The sequence below is a fragment of the Castor canadensis genome, chromosome X, assembly GCF_047511655.1.
Source record: "Castor canadensis chromosome X, mCasCan1.hap1v2, whole genome shotgun sequence".
Lineage (NCBI taxonomy): Eukaryota > Metazoa > Chordata > Mammalia > Rodentia > Castoridae > Castor > Castor canadensis.
In genome coordinates, this window is record NC_133405.1 from 116,355,140 (window position 1) to 116,378,026 (window position 22,887).

General features: G+C 33.1%; 1 protein-coding gene across 4 annotated transcripts in view; it reads right to left on the bottom strand.

Annotated features, from left to right (window-relative positions):
* The window catches only part of Il1rapl1 (interleukin 1 receptor accessory protein like 1), a 1,357,677-nt gene that overhangs the window by 526,736 nt on the left and 808,054 nt on the right, over positions 1-22,887 (bottom strand). For all 4 annotated transcript variants that reach the window (XM_074063978.1, XM_074063976.1, XM_074063979.1 and 1 more), the window contains one exon: positions 21,476-21,629. In XM_074063978.1, coding sequence (XP_073920079.1) covers positions 21,476-21,629 — 154 coding nt within the window. The remainder of the gene's footprint in view (positions 1-21,475; positions 21,630-22,887) is intronic.

Here is a 22,887-nt window from a genome sequence, read left to right on the forward strand (position 1 = left end):
TAGTGAATATTTTTCTCATCTCTTCTACTTCACTTCTTTCATGTTTGGTGGTGATAACTACTATTGACTTCAGTATTTTGAAAGTATTATACAGTATCATTAAGTAGCTCACTAACACTATTGAAATAATATCTAATTAAAAATATGTTGTTTTCAGGTCATGTTTTGATAGGGGATTCATAAAAGTTGATCATGGAAAAAGAAGTAACCTAGATGGTAACACCCACGCACAGGAAATCAATGTGAGTCAATGCCCTGTATAGCTATCCTTATCTCAACCAGCAAAAACCCTTGTTCCTTCCTATTATTGCTTATACTCTCTCTACAACAAAATTAGAGATAAGGGCAAAATAGTTTCTGCTGGGTATTGAGGGGGTGGGGAGGAGAGGGAGGAGGCTGAGTGGGTGGTAAGGGAGGGGGTGGGGGCAGGGGGGAGAAATGAACCAAGCCTTGTATGCACATATGAATAATAAAAGAAAAATGAAAATAAATAAATAAATAAATACAAAAAAAAATTGATCATGGAAATATGATACACTGACGACATAAAGAAACCACAATTTCCCTTAAATGGTTTAAAAATTACTTTTGTAAGAAAAGGACACAAACTTCTGTGATTTTCCTTCAGCTTTCATTTGATAGAGCAACCCTTGATTTTAAAATAAAAGCCCAGAATGGGCCTTGTGATTATAACCAATGTTTGAAAACCAAAATGTTTAAATATTAGAAATTATAGCACTTTGAAGGGAGGTGAAATAGCAGTGTTCATAATTATGTTTAGAGTCTATTTCAAGGTTTAGTGAATAAAGCAAATGTGTTCTTCACATGATGGCAGTGTGTAAACAGAACATAATGGTACATTAAGAAGAAGCGCTCATTAACAATTCCAAAATGCCTATTTTTGACAATAGGATATGACTACATATAGAACTTCTGTTTTAAAAAAAAAAACTTCTCCCCTCCAAGTACTAACCAGGCCCGACCTTGCTTAGCTTCCGTGATCAGATGAGATCGGATACGTTCAGGGTGGTATGGTCATAGACCAAAAATTAATACTTCTTAAATGTTTGTGTTTTTTCTTTATCTGAAAAAGACATTGCACTATATAATTAAAGGTAAAGTCTGTCACATTCCTAAAGACTCTTTAATGGTATTTATATTGCAGAAAGTTCTGGTTGACACGCTGAAGTGGAACCCAATGCTAATATATAGTAAGGCCTTCTAATTAAGGCATAAAATAAGTTACTTCTTTACATCTTGCATAGTGCTCATAGAATGATTTTAATTTGCATATGTTGAAATGTCCGTTTACAATTCATTGAACTTTTTAGGTCCACTACATGGAACAACAAATCCTAATAGCATGACTAAAAGCCTTGGTCAAGCATTTTAAGAAATGAAAACATTGAATCCTCTTTTGATAAAAAAAACTATATATTTTGACATGAACAAAACAAAGTTCACTTCCATACAGGTTTCTCAAAGGTAGTATGAAAATTCTTCTAACTATATATTCTACAATATCTAAATCAGTTGCAAGTTAAAGAGTTACTATTTATTTATTTATTTATTTATTTTTTCATTTTTCTTTTATTATTCATATGTGCATACAAGGCTTGGTTTATTTCTCCCCCCTGCCCCCACCCCCTCCCTTACCACCCACTCCACCCCCTCCCGCTCCCCCCCTCAATACCCAGCAGAAACTATTTTGCCCTTATCTCTAATTTTGTTGAAGAGAGAGTATAAGCAATAATAGGAAGGAACAAGGGGTTTTGCTGGTTGAGATAAGGATAGCTATACAGGGCATTGACTCACATTGATTTCCTGTGCGTGGGTGTTACCTTCTAGGTTAATTCTTTTTAATCTAACCTTTTCTCTAGTTCCTGGTCTCCTTTTCCTATTGGCCTCAGTTGCTTTAAGGTATCATAAAAAAGCACTTATAATATTATGGGAGAGACAAGTGAAAACCCTGGAATATACTTTGTGGCCCTTCTCACAGTTTTAAAAAAATAAAGCTCTTTCAAATAGTTAAAATATCTTAAAATAGCATCCATTATTTAAAAACCTATTGTGTAATTATTAGGCTGTCATATCAAAACCTAATGTTTTGATTTTCTTAATCATTTCCATTTTTTAAAGTGTAAAATATCTTTTTAAAAGAGTAAAAAAAGTTTTACCATAATTGAAAAATAATAAGAACCTCAGGGTCTACCCCCAGCTTATCTATGCCTGAACCTGTCTGTGATGGGATTCTGTATATTTTAAAAACCTTCAAAGAGGGAAGCACTTTTTCCCAGAATTGAGTGAAGATTTTTTTAGGAATGATTGCCAAATGCTAAAATCCTAGAGCTGTAAGTTTAGTCAACTCATTTGGCCAGGAAAGAAGATGAAATCTAGAGAAAAACATATTGCCATGTACAAAATCGATAATGAAGGAAAAACTTTTAAAATCCTGATGAAACTCATTACTTGTATTTTTTTTAAATGGTATAATTGCTTTATGTATATCTTTTGATCCCAGTAAAAACAGAATTTAGAGTAAAAATAAAGTAAATAGCATCCATAACATTAATGTTCTTGTGTTAAAATTCTAAATATATTAGTTTTCTCTTGTGTAATTGATTGCCACAAATGTACAGGCTTAACACAGCATACATCTACTGCCTCCTTATTTCTTTTTTTTTATTATTCATTTATTCACATGTGTATACATTGTTTTTGGGTCATTTCTCCACCCTGCCCCCCTCCGCCACTTTCTCTCCCTCTCCTTTTCTCAGTTCCAGGCAGGTCCTGTCCTGCCCTTATCACTTACTTTTTTGAAGAAAAGACACAAGCATAATAAGGAAGGCAAAGCATTTTTGCTAGTTAAGGGTAGCTATACAGAGAGATTCCTAACATTGTATTTTTAATGCAGTCACTGCTAGTTGTTCTTCCATTATTCTGAATTCTTCCAATTTTAAGCATCTTATTATGGTACCTAACAAGGGATTTTAAAAACCCAAATAACAGCAATGTTCACAGTCCCTTTAACCTTTCCTATTTCCTAAGTCTCTATTAGTGTGCTTTTATCTACATTTCTTCCTAGTTCTCATTGTTCCTCTTAATGTGGTGTCTAGGAAGGAAAAAAATAAATAAACCTGGGACTCCATTAAGAATAATACATGAAGTAAAAATAATCAGAAATTAGCTAGTGGTTTTTATTTTTTCCTCAGTCTTACACACATTAAGCTATCAGAGTTCAATTTACTGACAAAAATTCTCATAGTGAAGTAACAGCATGATTATACAGATTTTACAATGATTCAACTACAAAATGATTCAATTGTTGATTCTATGAAAAATTGTTCATTCTGAAAAATAATGTAATATGAACTTATTCAAACTAATATTGGAATGATATACTATTAAATCCAGTAGGTACTTAATTCTTAAAAATCAAGTTGGTTTTATTTATAACAATTGACAAATTTCTTACCACTAAGTGTCAATAATAAAATTAGGACCAATAGCTATATGTATAATTCTCTATGAACATATATTGGTGCCTCTGTATGTTAAGACATAACTATTATTATCTACATTTATCAAAGAAAAAACTCAAAGTACATTGCAGACATGTATGTTTAATTTTAAATTATAAATTCATCATTTCTAATGAGTTTCCACTCTTTTATTTGCTCTCTACCACTTCTCTTATGTTCAGTCAAATAAACTTAATTATGAGACTAAAAGAGCTGTCTAGTGAATATTCTTCGATAGAATGACTGGCTTAGTTAAAAAATAGACAAAACCTTTAGAACTGTGATCTCCCCCATACTAGCCACTAGCAGCCCTAACAAGCCTATTGAGTGCTGAAATTTGGCTATACTGGGTTAAAATAGATGCTAGATTTCAAAAACTTAGCATGACAGAATACTCAACATATCTCTTTAGTGATTTTTTAATTTGGTTACATGTTGAAATTATATACCATTAGATAAAATGCATTACAAAATTAATTTCACCTATTTTCACTTTTTAAAATGTGTCTACTAGAAAATTTTAGATTTTATGTGTGGTTCACCTATTATTTCTAGTAGACAAATGCTGCTTTAGAAAGTGAAATGTGATCTCATTCTCAAAAAGTGGAAGGGCAAGACACAAGACCAAGAGTCAAAACTGTGGTTCCAGTGGTGAAATTAACCATGCCTGGACTAAAAGGCTTTGACCCAATGTAAACTAGCTTCATTATGTGTTTCTTAATGTTGCAATTATGAATACTTCCAGTCTTACATCAAGGAGTAGTTAATGTTCAGGTATGTGAAAACAGATTTAAAAGGAGCATCTAGAAGTGGGCTGCTGTGATTTGCTCTGATCTGTGGATCTTTACTGTGGTTTGTTTCAATTAATATAATATAAATTCAGGTTGAGCATCCCTCAGCAGATATGCTTTGGGCCAGAAAAAGTGTTTCAATTTTCAGAATTTTTTGAATTTTGGAATATTTGCTTGTACATAATGAGATATCTTGGGAATGTGACCCAGATCTAAATACAAAATTCATATACACCTTATGCACATAGCTTAAAATTATATTTCTTGATCTTGTCTTATCAGAAAGTAAAGCAATTCAAATGATAAGTGAAAAAATGAAATTTCATAAAATATTACCAGTGCACCTGGTTTTGACTGCAATTGATCACATGAGGTCAGGTATAAGATTTTTCACATGTGACATCATACTGACACTCAAAAAGTTTTGAGTTCAGAGCATTTCAGATTTTGGATTTTGAGATTATAGAGAATCTATGCTCAAGCCATGCTTGTCCTGTGAATCCAACCTCTCAGATGTCACTGATTAATACTCATCTAAGCAATGGCTCACATACATGAAGAACTCTCCTAGTATCTTATTTTTATTCCGTCTATTAATAAGTGAAGTTCAGTGGGGTTCAGTCTGTAAATGGGGTTGAATAAGGAACATATTCATTTCTACTTTTGATGTAATTATATATACACATATGCATAGTTATGCAAATATATTAAAATATATGTATATGTGTAAATATATATCTAGTTAATTTATTAACATTACTCCTTTTGTACTAGCAATTGGGGGTATGGTTCTCCATAATTCTTTTGTAATACTTTTATTTGCTGCTTTAAGCAAGATGCTCTTTTTAGTGGTTCACATTCCAAATTTTTGGGCATGCTTCCATATTTATGAGGTACCTAAAATTCAAAGAGACAGAAAGCAAAATAGGGGTTATTGGGGATAATGAGATGGTGGAATAGGGAGTTATTTTTTAACAGATTATAGAGTTTCAATTTAAAATAGATGACAAAAAATTTTCTGGAAATAGATGTAGTGATGGTTACATATTACTGTAAATATTCTTAATGCCACTGAATTGTATACTTTTAATTAGTTAAAATGGTAGGCATTATGTCATGCATATTTTACTACAAAAACATTTGAAAACAAATGTCTGTTCTTAACTGTTTAGAGTATATTTTAAATTATCATGTCAAAAAATTTTATGTGACCATCTTTTCCCCACTTCACATTGACTCTTCAGTTCGATAAACTGATTTTTCTGTAAGACGTTTGAAGCTCAAGCCATTATGTCAGCACTTTATATTAACTGCTTTTAGTTTTAACATCAGCAAAATTGACTGGTAACTCAACATTGTACCTACTTCAACCCAGAAGCTTTGGTGTGGAAGGCTTAGCAGGACCAGCTGAAGAGATCTCTATTGCCCGATATTTTCCAACTTCTCTGTCTCATCAAGTCAGAGATTGAAAATGCACGCTAGGATAATGCACTCCAACTTATTTTATGGCAATTAAGTCTCTGAGCATCACGAATAAAGATGGTTGTAGCTTCAATGCTAACTCTTCAAAATATCAAGATTAAAGTATCATATGTCAATACTAAAACCTATTTAAAACTTAAGTGATATTGAGTAGATAATAATGCCTGTAATGTCATTTTTCATGGTGCCTGTATTAGAGTGAGCAGTCCTCAATGTATTATTTTCTCTAACAATGAGATAGGTATGAGGTTAGTGAGTGGTCTGCAATCCTAGAAGCAAGACAGCTCTAACACCTGGGTCAGGCAAGAAGATGATCATCATTTCTAAGAGACAATCCATGGGATGGCAGGTTAGGGTGAACAAAAAGAAGCCACCTTAGGATTTGACACCTCACCCTTGTAGACAGCTTATTGACAACCTGTCACCTACTGGAAGGACCACATCTAGCCTCAAGGAAATGACAAGCAGCCACCACTTTGCCAGGAGGTCCAATGCTGAGCAACTTATCTACCTAATTACCACTTATCTCCTCTAGCTTCCCTTAAAGATGGTTGACTTTGGTCAGAATTTTCCCACATTGCAGGATTTCCCCTTCAGATTGCTCCCTTATGTCTACTCTAAGTCTGTAAGTGGCTGGGGGCTCCAGCTCTCTTGCTGGGGTCACCCTCCACAGGGCTCCTTCATGAACAATTTTTGGGAAAAAGTTAAAGGAAATAAGAAAGTGCTACTAAATGAAAAAGGATTTTGTAAAAAGGTTTGTCCTAATGGAAGAGGGTTAAGGACAAACCATCAAAAGGTTCAGAACATCACAAAAAGGTCCTGAGTAGGTCTTAAAAGTATATTATAGATGGAACTTATAAAAGCTTAGATACGTGATTAAGTTGACTGTCATCTAAGAATTACCTGAAAGATTTTCTAGGGTCATGTTAAACTAGAACCTGATTCTCTATGTCCATAAAATAACAAGGCTATCTTAACATTGTTCTGCTCTGAGTAAGATCCGTAAAAAACTGTTGTAAGGAAAGATTTTATCAAAATAATTACCTGTGTTTTCTGTTGATCTTGTCAAACTTTTAAATAATTAAAAAACTAAGCCTTAACTAAGTCAGAGTTCATTTAAGTATCTGTTCATGTAAAAGTCTCTTATATGAGCTCCTTATATCTGTGTGACAGAGCAACTGTTGTTTTGGGTAGTTCTGGCAGAATCAATACGCTATAGATTTGTGACTAAAAGTATGCAGAGCTATGTGTCTAGACATTACCTAAATATTGTACGAACATTTGCAGAGTTAAAAGTGTGTCAGCTTAACATATGTAAAATCAGCTAAAGCTTTCTTTTATCCAAAAGCATTCCATCTAAACCTTTGCCATATAGAATGGCTAATGAAACTTTTGGCAGTTCTGCTGTTTGTAATCAGTAACATTCAGAAACCTGCTATTTGTGTAATTCTAGTATTTAAAACATGGCCTATATTTATCTTAGCTAAATAAGTGGTAATGTGTATATATAAAGTGTATTATGCTTTAGAAAATAAGGCTATATGGGATTGTAGGCATTGTCTCTCTAACCTGTAAGAGATCTAAAGTTTTGACTTTTGTCAGTGCTTTACACTTATTATCTTACTAGCCAAAATTCTAAATTTTACTCCAAAGGGAAAAAAAAGCTAAATTAATATGTATATCTGACATCTATGTAGCTGTGATACTAATTGTTGCTAGCTCCTTTGTAATGTATTTATATTCCCCAAATATATAAACCTTCTAAAACGCAAATATTCAAAACCTTTACTACGCAGGTATATTGTGTCCATTTGTTCTTAATTGTAACAAGGAACACTTAGTGTTGCCTCTTTAAGGCTGTCAGTCAAAATGTTGTCTGTAATGAAAATAACAAGATGTTTTGACAATTCCTAAACAACTTTTCAGTATTGTAACCCTAGCTATTCTAAGCCTTACCATTTGTAGTCTGTGTCCTTCTCTGGAGCATTTGCAATCAAACCCCAAAAATGATTCTACCATTCCTATTTTTCAATTGAATCAGCCTTCTAAATATTTGCTTTTGTTGGCTTTTTGGAAAGCTTGTAACTGTTGTCTGTCGACATTCTGCAGCATTTTTAACTTGTCAGGATATCATCTATAGTCCAGACAGAACTTTAAAAATGGATGCCAGGTAAGTCCACTTCTTCTAAACCTCTTTGGTTGCTTATAATTTGGCCAAAGGTGTTAATTGGCACTGATTCTCACCTGACCTACCTGGTCCTTCCCCTCCAACATCCGGGAAAGCTATTCCACCACCTCGGGACTTTCATTAACCAAAATTATTAATTGACAAAATCTTCAGAGAAGACTCTTCAGATACAGTTTGTGGACAAGAGGGGAAAATCTGTCACAATCCAGATGGACTTACTTGTGCCAAAACTCACAAAATTTACCAAAGCCAAAAGGTTTTAAAGAAGTGATCTTACACAGGGCTTCTAAACATCCAATCCCCTGCAGGCACCTCTGACAGAAGACAAACTCATATTTTAGGCCAAGGCCTTCTATTTAAGTAAAGACAACTTGTTTTTGCTGTCTCCAAACTTATCTTTTTAGTAGTCCATGTTCATGGAGTCATTTTCCCCTAGTCAGTCTATTTAACTGAGATGTCTGACTTTTACTTATTCTAGATTCTACTTTATAAAGGTGTTTCTAGTTTTAAACTTGAACAACCAATACCTTTTACTTAGCTGTCAGTTATCTGCCCCTTTCTTCCATATTTGTCACTGGCTGAAAGACCCTAGTTCCCTGGTTCCCTAAATACCTGGACTGCTTTTGTTAAAAAGCACTGACTCCTTACTTGGGCCCACAGATTAACTAAAAACAGAAAAACATCACATCTCTCCATTTTGTCTATTGTCCTTTGCTCCAAGCCATTGTCTCCAGCAGCCACTGTGGAATCAAGAAAGGACAGGAATGATTGATAACACCTTTATGACAAGGGACTAAAACTACCCCAAACAATAGACTCTGCTAAGAATGGAGCACCCTCCAGATAACAACCCTAGAACCTCTCCCAAAATCAGAACTGAGATAATGACCAACCCAGTTTCACCTGTGGTTGGGACCATTTACTATACACACCTTTGTCCCCTGTCCCCAATCCTTTTGTCTACTTAAGGCTATAGTCAATATCTGTACCCCAAGATCCCTTGGTTTTCCTTATGCTGATAACCATTGGCCATGTGTATTTAAACTACATGTCTCACCTTGTCTCCCAAAACCTACATTCTTTTATACAGGATGCCGCTTAAAACCATACTGGTTCCACAGGAAAAATGCTGCTTTTATGTCAACCAGTCCAAGACTGTTCATGATGACACTAAGAGACTTTGGGAATGATGCTGCCAATATCCAGCAACGAACAATGGACAGCTGGGAATAGTGGTCTCCATGGGCTAAGTGGATGCCATGGGACCTCCCTTTGCTGGGAACACTTATTTTTTCCCATTGTGACCTTCTCCAAACACTTCCTTGCTTTGTTTCCCAGAGGCTCCAGGCTTTTGTCCAACACACTACTCATAAACAGATCAAGTCAATTCTATTCTTCAAACAGGCCTGCTACTGTCACCTAAAGCAAGAAGACCCTGCCAATACCCTTCCTCTTAAGAGACCTTGATCCTCCCCACCCCCCCCACCCCCGTTCATATAGATATCAAAATGCAGGAATGTTAGGGTGAACAAAAAGAAGCCACTTTAGGATTGGACTCCTCACCTTTGCAAGCATCTTACTGACTCCCCACCCACTGGAAGGGTCACATTTACTCTCAAGGAAATGACAAGCCACCACCTCCCCAGAGGGACCGGGCTGAGCAACTTATCTACCCAGTTGCCACTTTTCTAGCTTCCCCTAGTTATGGTTGACTCCACTCCAGAATAATTTTCCCACCTACCAGGGTGTCCCCTCCAGACCATTCCCCTGTATCTACTACAAGTCTGTAAGCAGCTAGGGGCTCCAGCTCTTTTGTTGGGGGGCTCCCTCTGCAGAGCTCCTTCCTGAAAGATAAACCCTGTGCTGGAGTTTGAACCATCTCTTTGCCTCTTCTATGCCTCTTTCATTTCTAACATGGCACTGTTAAGGTTATCATAACATTTTAGATATTTTTAGTATACTTGAAACTTACCACTGTAAAAGAAAAGCAGCAAGAAATTAAAGGCTAGTTCTTGCTGATGAATTATGTCAGGCAACAATATAACACCAAAAATGAGGTCATAAAATTCAATCAAATCAAAAAGTTTCTGGGTTTTGAAGCCTTACTGACCAAAGTGCCTTTCTTAATATTTATGCTGTCTCACAAGCACCAATAAAGGGGTATTGTTTTAGATTCTTAACATGTCAGCAATCACTTTATGCATAGCTAATCTATGGCCTTTGTCTATAGATTCTAGTATCTGCAGTTCTTAGAAATGCTGTCTTGATCCAGTTTTTAAAAACAGCTTTATCTAGATATAATTCTATATAATACAATCGACTTATTTAAAGTATAAAATTCACTGGTTCTTAGTATGTTCATGAAGCTGTGCAACCATCACTACAATCAATTTTACAATATTCTCATCATGTAAAAAAATAAAATCCATAACTATTAATAGCTGTTCTTCATTTTTCTCTGTCCCTTGCATCTATACTCTCAGCCTTCCACCTCCTAGGTCCCAGCAATCATTTATCAACTTCTTGTGTCTGTATATTTTCCTGTTAATACAGTTTTTAAATGTTGTTTTGAATCAGGACCCAGTTGAGGCCCTGGTTGGAGGTCAGCCAATTCTTTGTGAATAGTCAAGTCAGCACACCAACCACTTCCCTTATCAGGTTCTCACACTCGGGGGCCACTGTGTACCTACTTATATATTCTTGGGTTAGGCACTAGACAATTAGTGACTGCCCATAAGTCCTTGAATCCATGAAATTGTTCAATTTAGCTAACTCACAGGGAACTCTAAAAACCTAACTACCTCTAGTGCAGTTGTTATACATCAGTTGTCCCCTATGGATCCTCTTAACTGGTCTCTGTGTGTGACCCATGGCATGTCTCTGCCTAGCAGCATTCTTTGGTACAGAGCTGTTTATAGCAGGGTTCTGCCTTTCATGTATCTCAGTGTTTCCCACAACAAAAGAATCTTTAAACCTTATACAACAGGGATCTTTGTCTGCTTTGTATTTTGTCCCCAGACACTTTTCCCATGCCAATGTTGTCCCTTTATGTGATGTAATCTTTTTTTAAAGTTCTAGGGATTGAACTCAGGGCTTCCACTTGAACCATACCCAAGTAGTCTTGAGTGGTGTTCCATCCCTGGGAATTTTTTGCAGAGTACATGTTGAAGTTGCATTTCTCTAAAAGTTTCATTAGTATTACTTAGAGATATTTTCAGACTGGTTCTGTTTTTATGTTAATTTCTTGATGTAAAAAGTTTTAGGCTATACTGATGGTGCAAATTCAAACACCCAGACACACAAGGCAATGGATTAATAGGATCCTTTTTATTAAATGACAGACTCAGACCAGAGCAGAAAACCTGGCTTATCGTCACATTTTTTTCCTGTTTGCCCTTCTAGTAGACCTTTCAGAATCTTTGCTTTATGTAAGACCTTTAGCTACAACCTCGTACCTCTTAAGGTCCATATCCTAGGCTTATTTCCTCATGTAAACAGAAAAATCCAAGGCTTTTGTTGATGATAATGACAATCTGAGCCCTCTTTTGCCCTTTCCCTAGCCTGTGGGTAACCTGAGTCAGGCTTTTAATTGCTTTAATTTTTATTCTTTCTTTCCTTTTTGGATCGTAAGATTTTTTTAAAACTTTCTTATAAGCTTAACCAGTCATTTAAAAAGGTGTATATATTTTATTTCATCCAATAGTTCTAGATGTTTTACAGCTGGGAACAAGGTTATCTAATCAACCACATTTCCAGAAATAGATATCCCTTGCTTTTTAAATTCAAAGGAATGTATGAAGCAGGCAATGAGAAAATCACATTATTTTCAAATATAATTAATGAAACCTAGAAGAATACAGGGACCTAGCAAGCAATGGCAAAATTTTAACTGTGAGCAAATCGAAGCTATAAGGATTAAGAAATTCCAAACAAGATAATAGATCAGACTTTGGCATATTGCAAACACTCCAGTTTATAACTATTATTGTTAATACTTATTATTGATTATATTAATAGAAAAAATCACCCAAGTATACTGTCTTGTTTTCCTCATGGTCAAAAATGTCACATCTCAACATTATTATTGATATATTTGATATATTTAAAATATACCCATTTTATGCTTAAGGGAAAAATATATTTTAATATTAAATGTTTATTTGACTTTTTGGTCAATCCATTTAATACATTGAGAGATGAAACAATAAATTGACATAGTAGTGTCATTAGAAATTACTCATAAGAAAGGTCTATTAGCTCTATGGTTTAACTCCAAATCAAAATTAGATACCCAAATTGATTAAACTCAAGTTTCATCATGTTGTTGAGTTTATGCTCTCATATATATATTATATATATATATATATTATATATATATATACACACATATATATACATATATGTATATATATATATATATATATATATATATCAGGGGTTGAACTCTGGGCATTGTGCTTGCTAGGCAGGTGCTCTACCCCTTGAGCCACTTCACCAGCCCTTTTTTACATTGGTTAATTTTTGAAATAAAGTTTCTCTTTATGCTAGGGCTGGAATGATCTGCAATCTTCCATTTAAGCTTCCCCACATAGCTGGAATGACAAGCACATCCAGTCGTTGAGATGGAGTCTTGCAAAGTTTTTACCAAGGCTGGCCTTGAAATGCAATCCACCTGATCGCCACCTCCTGAGTAGCTAGGATTACAGGTTTGAGCCATGGTGCCCAGTTTATTCTCTTTTAATTCAAAAGTTTGAATTAACCTAAGTGATCATTTTTATTTTTTTAAGACATGGTTTTGCTATATAGCTTAGGTTGGCCTGAAACTCACAATCCCCCTGCCTCTACCTCTGGAGTTATTTATTTATAACAGATCAGCCAAGACTTCAATATGCTTCATTTTATGATAAAGAATATACATGATGGTTGTCATGGGTACTGATTTAGGCATGTTTGCTAACATGCCAAGTAAAGTCTAGAAAGATATATATATATATATATATATATATATATATATATATATATATATATATATATATATATATATATATAGCTATCTCTCTCTCTCTCTCTCTCTCTCTCTCTCTCTTTCTCTCTCTCTCTCTCTCTCTATATATATATACTCCTGTTGTCAATTTAATCAATTCTTGTTAGGTTATAGTCAGCGAGGCACACTTGAATCCTTGAGGTAATTCAACAAAAATAGTTCTTTAAAAGGGAAGAAGATAAAATATACCATTTTAAAAAGAAATAGAGAAAAAATAAAAGCAATCACTCCACTCCCAGGCTAGACCAGAAATACACCATTTTATTACATCAGTGACTGAAGAATTAAAGGTCTCAGTACAATGTGTTTCAGTTGAACTTAAAAGATAAATCTTTCATTGCAATCAGCACAGCTATTATGAAAACTCCAATGTCTTACTATTAATTATCCAGTGGAGTAAATCATAGACTGAAGTTCAGGGAATTAAATTTTGTTCTTAAATTTGTCACCATGATGCTTTGTGACCTTGATAAAGCTACTTAACCTTTCTTTTCCTCAGCTTTCTCATCCATAAATAGAGGAGGAAGATGTACCTTTTGAGAGCATAAGTTTCACCAGGGGTTGATTGGAAAGTAATTTAAATATATTGCTACATTAACTCTGTTAAAAATTTTATACCAAGTATAAAGATCCCACTAAAAGTATCACATCCTTGTAGCTGTCACCTTCTTCTTTTAGGCACTTTTTTTCAAGTCAGTTTTCCTTTTCTCACTTCCTCCCTAATGTTGACTCTCAAATTTATTTGGAAAATTTCTCTTGATAAAACATTTTTAAAATCCCTTCTCTTAAAATTATTTCATCCTATTATCTAGTCCTAGAAATTAATTGGCTTCAACTGCTCTAAAACTTGACATAAGAAAAATTCCAAACTTTATGACAGAAATATCATTGTTACTTCCTTTTTTCAAGTACTAGGGCTTAAATCCAAGGCCTAGAAAAGTACTTTACCACTTGGGCTATGCCTCAGCCCTGTCAGTTTGAATCTTTACTTTTAAAATTGTAGAAGCATGTTTTGGCCAGAAGGGCAAAAACATTTAACAGATAAAAGTACTATTCATCAATATATCTGAAAACCTCTATAAAGTATATATTTATTTTTTCTTAGAGTTAACAAATTAAAAAATATATACCATTACTGATGTCTGTATTTTTTATCTACATAGATATGTTTTAAGAAGAGACCCATTTAGTTTATTTTGAAATTAGGTCTCTATGGACCACTGTCTGAATACAATGTTCTCCCCTATCTGCATTCACACAAACAATCTAGCAGAAGGGCATAGGTAAACTTGTAGTTTATTTATTTTTTTTTAAATGTACAATTTAATAGCTTAGTATATTCACTGTTTTATAATAATCACTATAATCTCGTATTGGAACAGATTTTTTTTATTTTTATTTTATTCATATGTGCATACAATGTTTGGGTCATTTCTCCCCCCTTCCCCCACCCCCTCTGCCCCCTCCCTCTTCCCCACTACCCCCTCGCTACCCAGCAGAAACTATTTTGCCCTTATCTCTAATTTTGTTGAAGAGAGAGTATAATGTGAGTTAGAGTTTAGAGCAAGGAATCTTAGGATATGCCAGTTTATATCTATAGAAACTTGACTTTTTTCACATTTTTATTTACCAATATTGTACAGAAATTGTTATATAATCCAAAATATAATTTATTAAATGCAAACTCACATTTTACAATCCTTAAGAAATCATGCAGTTTAGCTATAGTAGACTTCCACTGTTTATATTCCCTAGAAAATATTTTACTTCTTAGGGCTGGAGGTATATAGCTCAAGCGGTAGGGCACCAGCTTAGTAAGTGGAAGGCCCCAAGTTCAAACCCCTATACCAAAAACAAAAACAAAAACCCTGAAAATTTTCACTTCCTTTGTCACCTCCAATTTTCTTTGGAGTAGCAATCGTTTTCTCCTTCCAGTTCATTTAGTCAGGTTAGACCCATGACCCAAACCAGCCTGAACAATAACTAGTACATTTGAAAATATATATATTCTGAATGAGGAAATCCACTACTAGTTAAGAATCATACAAAAATACCTGCTTATATGTTCAAGGAAATGTGTGTGTGTGTGTGTGTATGAAGGTTAATGGCAATTTTACTTACACTAGCAAAAAGTCCAAACAAGCCCAATTTCCATGTGAAATTTTCACATGGAATAGACTAAAAACAATGTTAATAAACTGCAGATAAATGGAATTAAACAGATGAATGTTTAAAACAAAATTTAAAGATGAAGAAGCAAGACACAATAGAATACAGACCATGTTTCTATTCACATTTCCCATTTATGTCTCAAAACAGGTAAAATTTAACTATAAAACATATGCATGCACTATTGGCTAGTTAACACAACTTAACAAAAGATAAGAAAATAAATACTATGAATGTCACATATGTACCACATGGTGGCTCATAAACAGTAGTGGGGAAGAAATGGTTTTAAAGTAGAAGGACATACAGGCGACCTCTGGGGTGCCTGTTCTGTTTCTTCACACAAGTGGGTTCTTTTGACAGCACGTGAAGTTACTCAGTGTTTATATTTTATATGCTTTTGTTGTAGTTCACTATTAAATTAAAATAAGTGAAGGAATATAGGCTGGATTCTGGATATTTTTAGCTAGATAAAAATGTACCTAAGGGAAGTGAATGATATATTATGGGGGAAAAAGAAAAGTATGTAATAACATGTTACACAGCTTTATAGAGGGCCTTTTGTGTATAACATTATTAAAAATGTTTTTAATCAAGACATATATCACTAAATAAAACTGTATTGACTTTTTTCAAGAAAGAGAAAGTAATATAATAAGATACAGAGTGAAGAATAACATATATCCTAATAGACATGGATGATGTGTTAAAAACAAACAAAGCATCTTAATAGGAAAATTCAGCCCTCTTTGTATCTAAAAGTTCAACTACAGGTAGGCATTTGCCTTAAAAGTTAAAAAAGTTGAAGTATTTTTAAATTAAAACTCAATAAATATCAGCAATGTAATGTAGGAAATGAAAAAATTAATGCAGTATTCTGTAGCATCAATAAAAGTGCAGTGTGAGGTCTAGATAGACAGTTATTTCTCCATTTTCTCTACTTTTAAAGTGTTTATCATATTTTTGCCAGTTATCAACACAATTTAAAAACAAATTAATTTAAAGTACAGTGTCAACTATATTGAATTAATTAATTCAAGGACATACACTTGTTGAGTGACTATTCTTGGTCAGATATTATGATAGGTTCTTACTGAGTTAGGAATACCAAAATGAAAAGTGACACCACACATATAAGCAAATGTAAAAATGATTTAAAAAGAAAGAAAAAAGACAGCAGAAAAACAAACAAATAAGTAAATGAATTTACATTCTTCCAAAAAAAGAAAAATGATACTATAACTGTCAGTTTTTGCTTTTAGATGTAAATAGCTTGGAAGTCATCACTCCATTGTGACAGTTAGAAGTGGGAAGCGCTGAAAAGTAGGGTTTTTTTTGGTAACTGAGATTTCAGGGTACACCACCATCTCAAAATTTAGTGAGCATACAAATTCAGAAAATGACAACTGAGTTCATTTACTTGGAAAAGAAGCCACTGAGTTATGAATCACATTACCAATTGGGACCAGGAACTAGAGAAAAGGTTAGTTCGAGAAGAATTAACCCAGAAGGTAACACACATGTACAGGAAAGCAATGCGAGTCAACACCCTGTATAGCTATCCTTATCTCAACTAGCAAAAACCCTTGGTCCCTCCTATTATTGCTTATACTCTCTCTTCAACAAAATTAGAGATAAGGGCAGAATAGTTCATGTTGGGTAGCTAGAGTAAGGGGGGGTAAGGGAGGGAGCAGTGGGGGGGGTGTAAGGAAGGGGGCAGGGAGCAGGGGGGAGAAATGACCCAAACATTGTATGCACATATGAATAAAATAAAAATAAAAAAAATAGAACCAGACTCAGCTATGACACAGATGTTATAATTATCAAACAGGGAATATAAATAACTGCAATTAATATAGTAAGTCCTGTAATAAATGTAGAATAAGGGCTGGAGGTGTGGCTCAAGAAGTAGAGCATCTGTCTAGCAAGTGCAAAACTTTGAGTTTAAATCCCAATAAAGCCAGAAAAAAAGTAGAATATCTTGAAAGAACAGTGGATAACATATACAGATAGGTTTAAATAACAAAGAATAAAAGAAATGCTAGAAATTAAAAACATTGTAACAAATGAAAACTGCCTGTAGTGGGATGCAGTCAAAGAGAGTGAGAGTGCTGTAAAACAGGTCAATAGAATCTTCAATAACTGAAATGCAAAGAGAAAAAAGCACGATAAAACAGAACAGAACATCTAAAAACTGTGGGATAATTTGGAGCATTATTTATTTGACATAATTGAATTTTGTTAGACACCAAATCAAAAATCAAGAAGCTCAGAAAAAACCAAGCAAAAGAAATGTCAAAATAACTATACCTGAGCATACCATATTCAAACTACACACACCCACAAAGAGAAAATCTTGAAAGAACAGAGGAAATGTGACATTTATACAGGATCAGAATAAGCTTTTAACATCCCTCCATGATAAAAGCTCTGAATAAATTTGGTAAAGAGGGATCATAACTCAACATAATAAAGACCATGTATGACATAGTGGACCATAGTGGACCTCATACTGAATGGAGAAGGTGAAATCATTGTTCCTAAGATTAAGAATATGACAAGGGTGTCCACTCTCATCTCTCTCATTCAATGTAGTACTAGAAATGTTAGCCAGAGAAATTAGGCAAGAGAAAGACATAAAGTCAAATGGATAGGAAGGAGGAAGTCAAATTGTGCCTGCTTACAGATGGCATAATTCAATATATAGAAAAACCTAAAAACTCTACCAAATGACTATTAGCAACGATAATAAAATTGAGTAAAGGAACTTGACACAAAATCACCATTAGCTTTTCTATACAACAGTAATTTACTTGCTGAGAAAGAAATTGAGAAAACAATCCCATTCACAATAGCCACAAAAATATAAAGATGCTTGTAATAAGCCTAGTTAACAATGTGAAGGACTTCTAGAATGAAATTATAATACACTAAAGAAAGACACTAAAAAGAAATTGAAGTAGATACTAAAAGATGAAAGGACTTCTGATGTTCATGAAATAAATTATATTCTTCACAGAACTAAGAAAAACCACCCTAAAATTCATATGGAATCACAAAATACCCCAAATACCCAAAGCAATCTTGAGAAAAAAAGAGCAAAGTTCAAGGCATCACAAAATCTGATTTTAAAACATACTATAAAGACACATTCACACATTTTTAGGCAAAGAATTCTTAACAAAGATGCCAAAATATTCATTAATTGGATAAAGGAAGCCTCTTCAACAAATGCTGCTGTGAAAAATGGATATTCACACGTAGAAGATTGAAACTCAGACCCTATCTCTCACCTAGCACAAAAACGGACACAAAATGGACCAAAGACCTTAATGTATGACCTAAAATTTTGAAAGTACTAGAGAAAAATATAGGAAAAACAGTTGAAGAAATTGGTGCAGACAACAATTTCTTGGATATGACTACAAAAGCATAGGAAAAAAGCAATAATTGACAAATGGGATTATATCAAAATAAAGAAAACACATTAAAGAAAACAATCTACAAAAAATTAAAAAGTGAACCTGAAAAAAAGACACAACCTATAAAATGGAAGAAAATATTTGCAGGATAATCATCTGACAAGAGTAATATCCAGAATACATAAAGAATTCATAAAACTTCACAACAAAAAACCCAAGTAACCCAATTTAAAATGGGCAAATGATCTAAATAGACACTTCTCAAAAGAAGAAATATAAATGGCTACTAAATATATGGAAATTGGCAATCAAAATGGCAATAAGAGTACACCTTACCCCAATGGCTATTCCCAAAACAAAACAAAAAATAGTAAATACTGACCAGTAAAGATGTAGAAAAAATGAACCCTTATATACTGTTGTTGGGAATGTAAATTAGTGCAGCCACTATGGAAAACAGTGTGGCGGTTCCTCAAAAAACTAAAAGTAGAATCACTACATGATTCAGCTATCCCACTCCGAGGTATATATTCAAAGGAAATGAAGTCAGCATACTGTGTTCACTGTGGCACTAAACACAATAACCAAGATGTGGAATCAGCCTAGGTGAATGTCAACAGAAGAATGGATACAGTGGTATGAAATGTATATATGTTATTATATACACAATGCAGTATTGCCTGGCCATAAAGAAGAATGAAATCCTGTCATTTGCAGGAAAATGATTGGAAATAGAAGGTATCATATTAAGAGAAATCAGTCAGACACAGATAATATCACATGTTTTGTGACATGTGGAAACTTAGAAAAGAAAAAATGACTTGAAAGTAGAAGAGGGAATATTAAGAACTGGAAAGTGGGAGAGGGTACTAGAAAGGAAGGCAGACATCACACCAATGCACAATGTATATATGCATGGAAATATCACAATGAATCCCATTAATTTACATAATTAATATGTTAATAATTATAATAAAGTCATTAACTTCCCCCTTGGAATTCCTCTTGGAATATTCCTTTTAAATATTCTGCATTTTCATGTGAAGAAAAGGAAATACTTTTAGAGAAAGTTTAAGAAAGTGTAGTAGTCTTGGAAATAATTTAGTTTTATTCTTGATTCTACCAAATGGTCTTATATAAGTTGTTTTACCAGTTGTGACCCAGTGTTCAGATTACAATTGCCTCATATAGATAGTTTTCAATTCTAATATTTTATTTCTAGAAAGGGGAAAGATGTGCTTATTAAGAATGAATCTTCTATTTAACATAAAAAATAGCAGTGCACACTATTTCTATTCAGAAAATATATATATTTCTTTCATAATTTTAAGACCTTTTTGTCTCAATAACTACAGCTTGGAAAAGTTGTTTCAGTAAAGATTAAGAGAAAACAATGAAATAATGAAAACAAAAATTTCAATATTTTTTGTTTAAGCAGACATATTTTCCACTAGCTCATTAAATATAGGGAAGTAAAGTAATAAAATGTTGATTTGAATTTACTATGCAGAGATCTATTACACAGAGCAAAACAGAAAAAACAAATACTGTGAATTGTACACATGTTTATGGTAGTTACATAATACAGATCAGAAAATAAATGTGTATTTACTGTTTATCATATACTGCAAGTGTCAAGTTTGCTGTCTAATATCAATCAAGTATTACCAAAGAACACCCTATGTATTTAGTTAAATTCCCTGTGTCAGAACATTTACTATTCATGAAATGAATTCCATGAAGCCAAATGTAGTTTTAAGCTAAACTATACCATACTTTCAAGATTTAAAATGAACCAATCATTATAAAATGTATAAGACTACCACAAAATATATTTAATATAAAAGAAAGCTGTTTTAAGTGAATCAATGAACAAATAAAAATCTCTTTAATTTAAAATAATTAATGGCCTTGTACTTTTCTATAAATCTGACCATACAAAAAGTCATCAAGATTCTTACTCAATAAAAATATGAGAATAGTATCTTTAATGTCCAAATTTTGCTCTTATTTCCCCGTTTTCTCATGAAATTACTTTTACAGAAGTGATTATTACTGTAAACTAAAAGTGATATAGACACATTTTTGCATATAAAAATGGTGAACATTTGGATATAATTCTGCATTTTGCAAATTTATTTTATTTTATCCTTGCAAAAACACTATGCTATAAGGCAAATTTTATCATTACCATTTTATAAACATGAATAAACCAACATTCTGAAGATTATGGTAATTTAGTCAGGATCATGTGACAGTGAATTGTAGATTCATAATTATAAGCAGTGTTCTGAATCTTGTTCTTGTTTCCTTCCACCTTAACAACCAGATATGGAGAGGACTGTGCATAACATTTCACATAATTATTTGATGATAGCAAATGAATTGGTTATTTTCACATTTATGAGATTATATGTGTCAGATTCACAGAATAATAAGTTAACAAAAGAGAAAAAATATTTGTTTTCTAATTTGGAGCAAAGTGGGAGGGAACACATAGGTAGATATCACACATTCCATTTCATCACTCTAGAAAGTATTTCCAAAAAATGATACCACTGCAAAATAAAACATAATTTTCTGAATTTGTAAACTCATTATTTCAAGTACTTTCAAAAGTTCACATTTCTCATTTTCCTAAACATATTTTCTTTAACCTTTCAAGTGTATTTCAGCACAAGATAATTTAAACTAAGAGATATAAATTTCACCTATTGGAATCCGCTTTAGCATTTGGTTGAGTGCTTCTTTTGTTGCATAGGTTAAAAAAAAACAACAAAAAACCAGTAATATATACCCTTGAAACTAACTTAAAATGGTTCATTGGTTTCAAATGAGAAATTAAAGACTGTGATTACCTGTAACAGTTAATTCAGTAGTTCGTCTCACAACAAAGCCTCCGTATTTTAATTCACAGGTATAATTTCCAATGTCATCTTCTCTGACTTCTCTTATAAGTAGTGTATCTCTTTTGAATACAATGCTTGGTCTCCATGTTTTTGTCTTACATTCCTACATGAAGAATATAAAATTTGTGTAGTACATATAGTAACGGAAAACTAAAGCATTTTAAATCACTAAAACAATAATTTATAAAGTTACATTTTAAAGGTACTAAAAGATTTTAGAATCAATGATAAATAGTTTCATTCCTCTTTCAAATCTTTGGTAAATCAGATACCTCAATTTGAAAATAGTATTTTTTAGAAAGAGTCATGTTATTAACTTCTTAGGTTATTATATCAGATATGTATTGACTTATTAGATATATGAATAGAGATACATGTTAACTACTCCAACATCATTTTAAAAGCAAATAAATCACATTTGATGATTAAGAAATTAACCATATTTATATTATAATATAAAATATAAAATATGTTATTTTAATGGAAAGTAGAAATATAATTGTATAAATGAAAATGCTTTTTAAATATTTTAATGTTGCATTTAGTAAAAATAGAACTTGGTCATATCCTGTACATTCTCTTCACATCATGTGCATCACAATCCATGAAAGAAACAGCCAATATTTATATGCAATATCTTTATACTCCCAAGAGTATCTACTTTCATTGTTGATAGGCCTACCAAATTATGGTCTCTGAATTAAATTTTGGATTATAATGCTATTGGCTAAGGAGATTTCTATTTTTGCCAAAACAGAAGTCCATATCCTCTAGCCAGATTTGAAATCAATGGAATGAGGACAAAATAACTGCAAACACTTTGACACTATTGAAAGGTAGTATTGTTTCTAAAAAAAAATTATTGTCAAATCAAATTTTTGCTGATTGTGGTGATGATGGAAACATGGCTAATGAATATCAAGGGAACAGTTGAAAAACTTTTCAACTTGTCCCAGTCATTTTTTAATTAAGTGTGTAGTCTCTCATCTTTCAGAAAACTTTGAAATACTCTTTCCAAAATGTGAAGAAGATATCCAACTTTTAAAATCAACTTTAGTGAACAATAAAGAAGTCGCATAACTTAGAGACTGAGTGTCCACAAATAAGTACTAGAAAAATACTTGCTTTTAGAAACTTTAGGTTTACTACTTCTAATATCATTCCCCATTGAAATAATTACCAAAGATTTCTCAGAATCTTCTTGTGGAAAGCAGGCAAACACAGAGTATCAAGGATTAGCAATACTTAATTATAAAAAGGGGAAAAATAAAACATATTTCCACAGGAGCTGTAACCAAAGAGACTGATATTTTAGTGCTGTTTAACATCATCTAGGATAGAAAACCAAGGGAAAAATAGAA